The 12,376-nt window shown below is 41.1% G+C and overlaps 1 protein-coding gene across 1 annotated transcript in view; it reads left to right on the top strand.

Moving 5' to 3' along the window:
• Positions 1-12,376, top strand: part of SH3YL1 (SH3 and SYLF domain containing 1) — a 273,258-nt gene that overhangs the window by 123,294 nt on the left and 137,588 nt on the right. Inside the window, exon 5 of the mRNA XM_077488694.1 lies at positions 10,901-11,013. Coding sequence (XP_077344820.1) covers positions 10,901-11,013 — 113 coding nt within the window. The remainder of the gene's footprint in view (positions 1-10,900; positions 11,014-12,376) is intronic.

Here is a 12,376-nt window from a genome sequence, read left to right as displayed (position 1 = left end):
GGCTGTTAGTGCTTCTTCGGCAGTCTATCACCAGGCCTATGTGGCTCAGATCTGTGTAGGCTGCAACTTGGTCTTCAGTCCATACATTTAATAGATTCTATCAGGTGGATGTGAAAAAGGAAGAGGGTATCACTTTTGGCCGCAGTGTACTGCAGGTCGCAGTACAAGGTCCTCAGGTCTGATTGCTCTCTACTTTGTTTTTGTCCCCTCCCCTCAGGTGGCATTGCTCTGGGACATCCCATCAGTGAATACTGAGACTCTGTGTCCTGTGATGTACACTAAAGAAAATAGGATTTTTAGTACATCATAGGACACAGAGCTCCCGCGCCTCTTTTATGGGGGATATGTATTACACATGTATTGCTTTACTACAAAACGAAGGTACTCCCAGTTAGGGGAGGGGTTATATAGGGGGCTAAACTTCCCGTCTAGGGTGTGCCAGTGTCCATCACCTAGTGGTGTCTATATAACTCATCAGTGAATACTGAGGCTCGAATACTGAGGCTCTGTGTCCTGTGATGTACTCCAAGAAAAGGATTTTACAGGTAAGCTGTTATAAAATCCTTGTTTTTCAAAATTTTTGGTCTTTTTTCATTTATATCACAAAAAATAAAAAACGCAGAGACAATCAAATACCATCAAAAGAAAGCTTTGTTTGGGTACAACATTGCATGACCGCAACAATTACCAGTTAAAGCAGCGCAGTGCCAAATTATAAAAAGTGCTCTGGTCATTGAGCAGCCTAATCTTCTGGGGCTGAAGTGGTTAAAGGTGGAAAAAGTTCTGAAATGATTTATCTTTGTCTCATTTTTTTTACATCACAGAAACCTGACATTTTAACAGGGGGGGGGGTGTATACTTTTTTTATCCACTGTACCTGAAAACACAGCCCTCCAGTGGCACGCTATCACCGATGACGGCGCTTCTATCTTCACCTGGTCTTCTTTTCCGGGTTTGCAGGCTTCAGCTACTTGATTGGCTTGATTGATTGAGCGATGACGAGTCGCTGTTTACTGTACAGCTCTGAAGAAATTACATGGTCATGCCATTCCTTCAGAGCGCATGCGGCGGTGACATCCCCGGCTGCATCAAAAGTAAATATCTCCTAAACTGTGCACGTTTAGGAGATATTTACAGTACCTATAGGTAAGCCTTATTATAGGCTTACCTATAGGTAAAAATCATGCATAGGTGTGTAATTCAACTTCCTGATTCACACCTATAAATTTTTAGTGTTTTTTGCATTTTGCAGATTTGCACTACAGTCCATTTAACATAGTTTCCTATAGAACACGTTCTGTAGTGTAAATGTGCAAAATGCAAAAAGCACTAAAAATGCATTGGTGTGAATCAGGCCTAAAGAATAAATGGACTTATTCCTTTTTGTCCCCTTTCCCCTGACCTAGCCTAACCCATCCTCCATATAGCACAAGGCTGCATGGGACTTGGAGCTTTTAACGTTGCAAATAATTATTTAGTATGTCCAGAGTGACTTTTTATTGCACTGTAAAATGAATTAAGACACCAAGGGGTCTATTTTTAAAAATAATTCTCATTAAATGCCTTAGCATTCATACAGCGATCACAAATAATCCCTGTATGTGTCTAACATGTATTTCCTATGACCATCTGCTTTGTCTAGGGACCATAATGTGGCACTGTATCCTGTTTGTCTTATTTCATGAAAATACTGCATCATAGTCACTAGATGTAGCTGACAATCATAGAAAATACACATATTTAGGAGGATTATTTGCAACAGCTGTGCAAATGTTGAGGCATTTCTATGAGGATGTTTTTTTTTTTATAAATAGACTCCTGAGCAATTTATATTTCCTTTTAACAGACTCTTGCCTATAAGCCTCAACAGGGCTGGACTGGGACAGAAATTTGGCCCTGGACTTCATCCAGACTGGCCCACTTACATTTTGAGTGTCCCATCAGCACCCCCTAACATCAGTGTGTCCCATCAGCACCCCCTTACATCAGAGTGTCCCATTACCAGCCCCCTTACATCAGAGTGTCCCATCAGCATCCCCCTTACATCAGAGTGTCCCATCAGCACCCCCTTACACCAGAGTGTCCCATCAGCACCCCCTTACATCAGAGTGTCCCATCAGCAGCCCCCTTACATCAGAGTGTCCCATCAGCACCCCCTAACATCAGAGTGTCCCATCAGCACCCCCTTACATCAGAGTGTCCCATCAGCACCCCCTAACATCAGAGTGTCCCATCAGCACCCCCTAACATCAGAGTGTCCCATCAGCACCCCCTAACATCAGAGTGTCCCATCAGCACCCCCTAACATCAGAGTGTCCCATCAGCACCCCCTAACATCAGAGTGTCCCATCAGCACCCCCTAACATCAGAGTGTCCCATCAGCACCCCCTTACATCAGAGTGTCCCATGAGCAGCCCCCTTACATCAGAGTGTCCCATCACCAGCCCCCTTACATCAGAGTGGCCCACTGAGCCATCGGCCCACCGGGAAACTCCCGGTAGTCCCGATGGCCAGTACATGCCTGAGCCTGAAATAGAACTAAACAAGAATGGGTACCCCACTCTTTTATAATATTGCATCTTTATGTTTCTTATGTTTTTTAGGGAGAGATGTGTGGTGTTATCATGTTGTATTTTCTCCTTGTCAAGACTGTGTTAGCCCAGCATGTGGCTGTAACATCTCCATAGGGGCTGATTTTTCTCTTTCTGAACTCAGGGCAAATTAATGATGTTATCTCCAGGCTACTAGGGCAGGCTAAACTATCTGTTGACAAAGCCTTTAGTTTTCTTTCTCATAACCATGACCGTTCCTTTTTATATGAGTTTTTGAATCTGTTATCCACACTAAGTTCATGTAGAAGATGGGAAAGCCTTACAGCCTGACCTTTTTGCTCTGGTGAGAAAAGAGTACAAGTAAAGATACACCATCAAGTAATCCACGATAGGTTAGGCTGTATAATAACCATTTAATAGTGGCGATTTTGATTATTACAAATGCCTACTGGAGACCGCTTCTTTTTAAAGTTCTACTGGTTAAAAACAGCAGGTGGGTAGAATTTGTTGACAGGTTCACTTTACTGTATGAATAGTTCTTTCATCACATCTATATTAAATATGACCCCTTAAATATAGGCATATCCAAGCGTGTTTTGAATCCACAGAGAACATAATGTGCATATCAAATACTACTGTATATGTTATTCAAAGCCGATCATGTATCCAAAGATAACACAGAAATGAATTGTATATGTTTAGTTAGCTGCCTCTATTTGACAATATAAATTAATTCAGGGAGTGTTATGTGCGGAAATTCAGGGTGAATTATCTAATACTCTCAGAAGATTGATAACATACTACTAGGATGGGTGGCCAGGAACAAGGAAAGTCAATTTCCTTTTCTAAATAATTGTGTGTATTTAAGTTTTTCATTGAGTGTCTAATGAGAATTTCAGTTCACTACTTGAATTACTAGAGGTGTGTTAAATAATGTGCATGAAATAAAACCTGACTTCTGGATAGTACTAGATTGGGTCTGCAGAGCAGCCTTGGCTTATAAGACACAGACCACATTACTATACCCTTATACAGTGGTGTGAAAAAGTGTTTGCCCTCTTCCTCATTTCCTGTTCCTTTGCATGTTTGTCACACTTAAGTGTTTCGGAACATCAAACCAATTTAAACAATAGTCAAGGACAACACAAGTAAACACAAAATGCAATTTGTAAATGAAGGTGTTTATTATTAAAGGTGAAAAAAAATCCAAACCATCATGGCCCTGTGTGAAAAAGTGATTGCCCCCTAAACCTAATAACTGGTTGGGCCACCCTTAGCAGCAACAACTGCAACCAAGCGTTTGCGATAACGTGCAATGAGACTTTTACAGCGTCCTGGAGGAATTTTGGCCCACTCATCTTTGCAGAATTGTCCTAATTCAGTTACATTAGAGGGTTTTCGAGCATGAATGGCCTTTTTAAGGTCATACCACAACATCTCAATAGGATTCAGGTCAGGACTTTGGCTAGGCCACTCCAAAGTCTTCATTTTGTTTTTCTTCAGCCATTCGGTGGTGGACTTGCTGGTGTGTTTAGGATCATTGTCCTGCTGCAGAACCCAAGTTCGTTTCAGCTTGAGTACACGAACAGATGGTCGGACATTCTCCTTCAGGATCTCTTGGTAGACAGCGGAATTCATAGTTCCTTTTATCACGGCAAGTCTTCCAGGTCCTGAAGCAGCAAAACAGCCCCAGACCATCACACTACCACCACCATATTTTACTGTTGGTATAATGTTCTTTTTATGAAATGCAGTGTTCCTTCTACGCCAGATATACTTGGACACACACCTTCCAAAGAGTTCCACTTTTGTCTCATCGGTCCACAGAATGTTGTCCCAAAAGTCTTGGGGATCATCAAGATGTGTTGTGGAGAAATTGAGACGAGCTTTGATGTTCTTTTTGCTCAGCAGTGGTTTTCTCCTTGGAACTCTGCCATGCAGGCCATTTTTGCCCAGTCTTTTCCTGATGGTGGAGGCATGAACGCTGACCTTAACTGAGGCAAGTGAGGCCTGCAGTTCCTTGGACGTTGTTGTGGGGTCTTTTGTGACCTCTTGGATGAGTCGTCGCTGCGCTCTTGGGGTAATTTTGGGCGGCCGGCCACTCCTGGGAAGGTTCACCACTGTTCCATGTCTTCGCCATTTGTGGATAATGGCTCTCACTGTGGTTCGCTGGATTCCCAAAGCTTTGGAAATGGCTTTATAACCTTTTCCAGACTGATAGATCTCAATTACTTTCTTTCTCAATTGTTCCTGAATTTCTTTGGGTCTCGGCATGATGTGTAGCTTTTAAGGATCTTCTGGTGGACCTTACTGTGTCAAGCAGCTCCTATTTAAGTGATGCCTTGATTGTGAACAGGTGTGGCAATAATCAGGCCTGGGTGTGGCTAGAGAAATTGAACTCAGGTGTGGACAACCACAGTTATAGTATGTTTTAACAAGGGGGGCAATCACTTTTTCACACAGGGCCATGATGGTTTGGATTTTTTTTCACCTTTAATAATAAACACCTTCATTTACAAATTGCATTTTGTGTTTACTTGTGTTGTCCTTGACTATTGTTTAAATTGGTTTGATGTTCCGAAACACTTAAGTGTGACAAACATGCAAAGGAACAGGAAATGAGGAAGGGGGCAAACACTTTTTCACACCACTGTAAGTCTACTAAATTCATTATATTTATGTAGTACCACTTCTGCCGCACTGACTATTGAACTTCAATTTTTCTCAGCTCGTCGTACGTCACCACTTTCTTGACATTCGAAATTTACGACAACATTGTGTGACCGTGTGTATGCAAGACAAATTTGAGCCAACACCTGTCGGAAAAAATCCCATGGATTTTGTTGTCCGAATGTGCGATTGTGTGTACGTGGCATTATGCCACGTACACATGGTCAGATTTTCCGACGGAAAATGTTCGATGGGAGCTTTTTGTCGGAAATTCTGACTGTGTAGGCTCCATCGAACATTTTCCATCGGAATTTAGTGGGTTCGCGTTTACCCCCGCTAGAGGCTCAGAAAGGGTTAAAACCATTGCAAAGGCTCCTACAGCCAGGCTATGCCGGCGGTATAGCCATGCTGCCCCATTGATTTCAATGGGCAGGAGTGGTGTATACACTGCTCCTTCACCGTTACAAAGATGCAGCTAGCAGGACTTTTTTACCGTCCTGCTACCGCACCGCTCCAGTGTGAAAGCCCTCAGGGCTTTCACACTGGAGAGACAGCAGCGGTTCTTTCAGGGTGCTTTGCAGGCACTATTTTAGCATTATAGTGCCTGCAAAGCGCCCCAGTGTGAAAGGGGTCTTAGGTCAATAATTAAAAATCAATATGTGATAAAAGTAAATAGGATGTAAAATATGTCTCCCTTTGTTTGTAATCTGAATGCAAGTAGATAGAGAAATTAACCTGCCCCCCCTCCAGCTTACAGGTAATTACAGTTATATGCTGAAGTCATCATAATTTTATTTATTACATTTAATTTGTGTAATTTTCATGAACTTTGATAATGATTCACAAAAAATTGATAGGCTGCCTTTAGTTGTACTTTAAAGAGGAACTGCAGTCTGCTCACATAATTTGTAATAAAAACATCTTTGCCATTCTGAAGCTTCCCTCCAACCACTTGGCACATTATTTTATATATACTGTGATTCTGTACTTGCCAAGTATGCTGCAGATATCTCCCTCCACTAAGTCTGGCTACAGCCATTTTAACTGTGGGCAGCTGAAGCTGCTGCCTGTACACTTCCTGGATTTACATAGACACACTGAGGCACACCTCCCACTCTGCAGCTCTTGTTGGCCCTCTTATGACTCGCCCCCCCCCCCCCCGCCTGGCAAATTCGCAGGAGTTAGAGAGCGCTGTGCATGATGTCATAAGCCTAGGCTTTTTTGCAGACAAGTAACAGGAAGTGGGCTGTATAAAGTATTTACTGGCAGAAAAAAAATGTATTACTGTCCAAAGTTAAAAGAACAAGGACAGAAGATTTAATAGATGCAAGGTTGAAAAAATTACTGAAGGTCCGCTTTAAGTTTTGACAAAAAAAAATGTAAGCTGATTAGTTTCTATGCAGAGCTGCACCAGATTTTGCACTCTCCAGTTAGTAAATCGACTCCAAAGTATAAATTGCATCCATCCTGCCTTAACTAGTCACCGCCCGCCCACCATCAAATGATGGCAGAGCGATGCGGCTCTCGTTCTGGGACGCCGTCATATGACGTCTCGCGCGCCCATGCCGTGTTGATAGGACATGGCGTGAACCCCATCTCTGTAAAGAGCCGCGTCCGTGGCTCTTTAACCATGTGATCAGCTGTGTCCAATCACAGCCAGTCACATGTAAACACGGAGATGCCATTAATCGGCATGCCTTACCTCACACTGACAGAGTGTGAGGAGAGGAGAGCCAATCAGTGGCATCTCCTCACAGGGGGCAACTAGGCATGTAATAAGGGCACTGATCATCAGTGACCTAATTACAATTAAGTGCTCACCAGTGTCACCAATCAGTACCCACCAATGAGTGCCCATTAGTGATGCCAGTCAATGCTGGCTATCAGTGCTGCCTATCTGTGCTGCCCATCACTGCTGTCGATCAGTGCCACCCATCAATGCCAATCAGTGCTCTTCTGTACTGCTTATCCATTCCGCCTATCAGTGCCCACCAGTGTCGTCTATTAGGGCCCATCAGTGCCAACTAACAGTGCCCATCAGTGCTTATCAGTGCTACCTATCAGTGCCCATAAGTGTGGCATATTAGTGCCTCCTCATCAGTGCCACCTAATCAGTGCCCATAAGAGCCTCCTTATCAATGCCCACCAGTTCAGCCTATCAGTATCGCCTCATCAGCGCACATCGGAGAAGGAAAAAAATGACTTTATTACAAAAAAATGTAAATATTTTTTAATAAAAAATTAAAAACCCAGCAGTGATTAAATACCACCAAAAGAAAACTCTATTTGTGTGAATAAAAAATATAGTTTGGGTACAGTATAGCATGACTGTGCAATTGTCGTTCAAAGTGTGACAGTGCTGAAAGCTGAAAAATGGCTTGGGCAGGAAGGGGGTGTAAGTGCCCTGTAGGCAAGTGGTTGAAGGGTATATAAACTTTAGCTATGAACTAATCCAGTTGTGTATTTTTATCTGTTTTTGTAGTAGATACTTGTGATCTTCCCAGAAATCTTGCGAGCTGATAACTTCCTGCACTCTCTGCCTAACTGATACTAATTACATTGTTCTCAACTATCTTTGAGGACTACAGAACTACTATCCTCTATGTTGTGGGGTTCTGTAGTCCTATCTTGACTTTGGATGCACTTTGTCATGCTTGACCCTGGGCTTGTTTGGTGCCATACATCCGCATGAATGAAACATTGGGTACAGCAGCTGCGTCTGTGTAGCCCCTGTCTCCCAATTGACAACAATGGGACTGCCTGCTTGGGGATTCACAGAACACCAGTGCATCGTTGTGCAGGTAAACAAGGCCCTCATTTTGGGCACAAAATACACCCCGTGTGAATGAGACCTTAGAAACAAAGTTCACCATATACTGTATGTAACCGCAGTAGAAGTTGTATGTAATTTGACTTGTTGCTCACTTTTTGATAAATGTAGTAAGGCAATCATTCAAGAAGGAAATGTCAAGTCTAGGGGAGTTTGGCAGATAAATACACCAGATTGCTATAATGCCTGGAAGGAACTGTTCAGGACTGCTAATTAAAACAAAATTGTAGTTTTTAAATTGTATTTCTCTTAGAAAATATATTTACTATACTGTATATATGTTTTGTTATAATATTAGCAAAAGTGGAGTTTTCAGTAACATGTATGTAAACCCTAACAATGAACTTTTGTTATTTGCCCCCTTTTGGTCTGTTAATTATAATATATATATAATCATTTTGTTATATCTGTATAAAAAGCAAAAAAAAATAAAAAATCAGACAGTTCTTGTACAGTATACTCTGTTTGAGTTATCTAATAGCAGTGTTATCAGCCCAGCCCAGTTCTATCTATGTACTACAGAACACATCCACTTGATGTTATGTAAATATAGAAAGTAATGAAAATATATCAATAATTATTAGGTAGAAAAAAGAAAAACAGAAACTTCACTTAGTGACTGGTAAGCTACAATGGGTTTACACTCTTATGCTAGATTCATATTTTTGTAGTACCGTACATCACTGCACACACTTTAAAATGCCTTGAAGTAAGCCCATTTATTTTACAGGCTGCCAACACACAACAATGCAGGTTTTAAAGGACTTCTACTTTTTTTTTCAATGTATCAAAGCTGTGATTCGAGCCTAAAATGTGATTTGAAGCAGTTTATTGCACAAAAAACAGAAAAGGCAGAGCCTCCATTTGCGGTGGTAAGGTCACTGATTCTGTCAGGGATCTAAATGACACTTGATGTTATGTCAGCCCTTATAAATCACTTGCATCGATGATTCTGACAATCATATCCCATCGTGTTACGTCTGGAACAAATCAGTTGCACCCAGTATTTGTCTGTTGAGTAATGCACTATGGGTTCAGTTATTAGCATATTTTCAGTTGTGGTCATTAGTGGCCTGTTATTATGTATTGATATGCCATCCCTTGCTAATACTGTTATGCGGGCTTGTTGCCATAGGTCATACTGACCCAAACAGAAAAATGGAATCATTGTACACAGCTCTTTTCCATGCAGATATCTAATTGACATCTGCCATATACAAGGTCACCGGTTCTCTGCATTGATATGGACTCAGAGTTACATCCCACTTTAGGACAAAAAAATCAAGTCACTGCTCCATGCAAACAGTTAATTGTTCTATGACTGGCTGATGTTTTGACTGGCCACCCATCTTCTCATTATAAATGTTCACAGTCAGTATAGTTATTGCCTAAAAAAATCCTGTATGGTAACAAAAAACACAACAAAAATCCTCAAGGGCTAACCCATGGAACATGACAGAAGACTGAATTGATTCATGGGTGATTGACTGAGCCCAGTGCAGCTAACCAAAATCATCTTGGATATGTAACTTGCAGGAGGTTCGAGAAGGGTCAGCGCTCAATAGGTAAAAAAGAAAATGGTATCCCAAAGTAAAATAAACCAACATTTATTTAGGATACAATAAAACTTGCGAAGAAGTTCTTTCGTTAAAAAGCCATAAAGTACCACTGGAGACCACCGGGGATGTGAGGAGCCGCCAACATCCATGATTGCCAACCGTGGAGCATTGGGGTGCCAATAGCCTTGCTGTGAAGGATGGATCCAGAGGGGTGTGCAGACCACTGGCCAGAGAAGGAATGGAGGATTGGTGCAGGGTTCGGGGAGCCGCAAATTGTGGGATGGTGCTTGGCCACTGTCAACCAGGAATGATCTGTAGACTCTACATTAATGGCACTGGAAGTGAGGAGGGCAGATCAGCCATTTCTACTTGCTCATCCTATAATTTTCACCATTTCATCATTCTATTTTTATTCTGTGCCATGTGTTTTGCTAAACATAAAGTGTGCTTCTACAATAAATTTTTGAATAAACTTTATAATACATTTTCTGTTTTTGTAATTTTATTTTGTGATATGCCTAATTTAAAGTCCCAAGACCATGTATCTTTTCACTCAACCCAGAGTCAGGAACCGCACTAGGATGCGGGATGGTTTTGAAGCCACCGTCATCTCGGGAGCTTGTGAGTCCCGCGTCACTCCTGATGGTCATGATGGCCAGTATCCTCCCCATGTCCAGTGTTAGTGACAGCGGGTCTACGGATCATTCCCGGTTGACAGCGGCCAAACACCATCCTGCTATTTGCGACTCCCCGAACACTGCGCCAATTCACCATTCCTTCTCTGGACAGTGGTCTACACACCCATCTGTATCCATCCTGTACAGCACAGTTATTGGCGCCCCCCTGCTCCCCGGTAGGCAATCTTGGATGTCGGCAGATCCTCACATGCCCAATGGTCTCCAGTGGTACTGTATGACTTTTTAACAAAACTATGATTGGAACTTCTTCACAAATTTGTATCCTAAATAAAAATGTTGATTTATTTTATGCTGGGATCCCATTGAATTGGCATATTCTTTTTAACTTGTTGAGCGCTGACTCTTCTCGAACTACCTAAAAAAAAATCATGAATATTCTAGAATGTTGCTAAATATTTGATCAAATCAATATATAGACATATTAATAAACAAATATTAGGTACTATTTATTGTCACACTTCCACCTTGTACCAAACTTGTACCTTGTCAGTAAATACTTGTCATACGGTTGGATTAGTCTGTGTTTAAACAAAAAAAGCCACTAAGTTATGAAGTAATTTATTTTTATATTTTTATGTATCTTTACAACAGGTGTCTGATTTAGTTGTCATCTTAAATCACAAAAGAGCAGTGGAAGCTTTTGCCAAAGGTGGCAACCTCACCCTCGGAGGGAATTTCACAGTGGCCATAGGACCATTAGGAAGGTAAAAGAGGATAAATCATTAAATAAAAGCCTGGGCCCTATTTCTATTTTGGGAATAAAAATAGTATTAATTAGAATATATTTTCAGATATTCCAAAATAAAGGAATGTTTTGTTATTTTACAGATCAAAGAGTTGATGATGGTCTTATAATAGGGAATTTTGCCAGCTGAAACCCTTTCAGATGACCAACTTTTTATGCAGTTTTTCTGTATGTATTTGAATTAAATTACATTTATAATGAGAGCCAATGGAATGCCCCCCTCCCCCACTGTTTTTTTTTACCAAAAAATAAAAATCACTTTTCTTAAAAGCAGCTTTATTCAAAATTGTCAGAGGTCCACTTCACTGTTTTTCCAGAAGGCCAGACATCTGTGCGATTCCATAAGAATGTTGTGGAAAAAGCTTAGCGTTCAGGTTCCTAAAATTGATCTATGAGGAAATGACATGCACATTTTATTATACCACCTGTTTATAAATAGGCCCCTTGATGTTCTGATTATGGTTGAGTGTCAAGAGGCAGTAACTGTTTTGCTTAGGCACTTCTCTGGACTTTTAAAGCTAACACATTTGCACTCATAACACTGGAGCTTGTAATGGAAGATGCAGATTTAGAAGGACTACATTGGTGCAGAGTTCTCATACAATCGCTTTATTGTCTATTACTTAGTACATATGAAACATACATTTCCGATTTTACCACAGAGGTACACATCTTTTGTAATTCACAACCACTACCCTGTTTTCCTTGCAGATACAATCAATCAAAAAGTATAATTCTACTCCTGCCTTGGCAAGCAGTCATCCTAAAGTGAGGTTTAATTGGATTTCCTGGACAGAATTGTACTCTATTTGCTCATAATACAAACATACACACTTACAGTGCCTTGCAAAGGTTTTCACCCCATTGGTATTTTTTGTTTTTTGTTGCCTCACAACCTGGAATTAACATGATTGTTTGAGGATTTGCATCATTTAATTTACAGAACATGCCCACAACTTTGAATATATATTTTTTAATTTGTTTATTGTGAAACAACAAATAGGACAAAATAACAGAAAAAGTCAATGTGCATAACTATTCACCCCCTAAAGTCAATACTTTGTAGAGCCACCTTTTACGGCTATCACAGCCTAAGTCTCTATGAGCTTGCCACATCTTACCACTGGGATTTTTGCCCATTCCTCCTTGCAAAACTGCTCCAGCTCCTTCAAGTTAGATGGTTTGCATTTGTGAACAGCAATCTTTAAGTCTGACCACAGATTTTCCGTTGGATTTAGGTCTGGCCTTTGACTAGGCCATTCCAACACATTTACATGTTTTCCCTTAAACCACTCAAGTCTTGCTTTAGCAGTGTGTTTGGG

Source organism: Lithobates pipiens, unplaced genomic scaffold, assembly GCF_037356315.1.
Source record: "Lithobates pipiens isolate NorthernLeopardFrog02 unplaced genomic scaffold, aLitPip1_a1.2 Scaffold_18, whole genome shotgun sequence".
NCBI lineage: Eukaryota > Metazoa > Chordata > Amphibia > Anura > Ranidae > Lithobates > Lithobates pipiens.
Note: the sequence above shows the minus strand (reverse complement) of the source record. Positions and strands in the feature narration are given on the sequence as shown.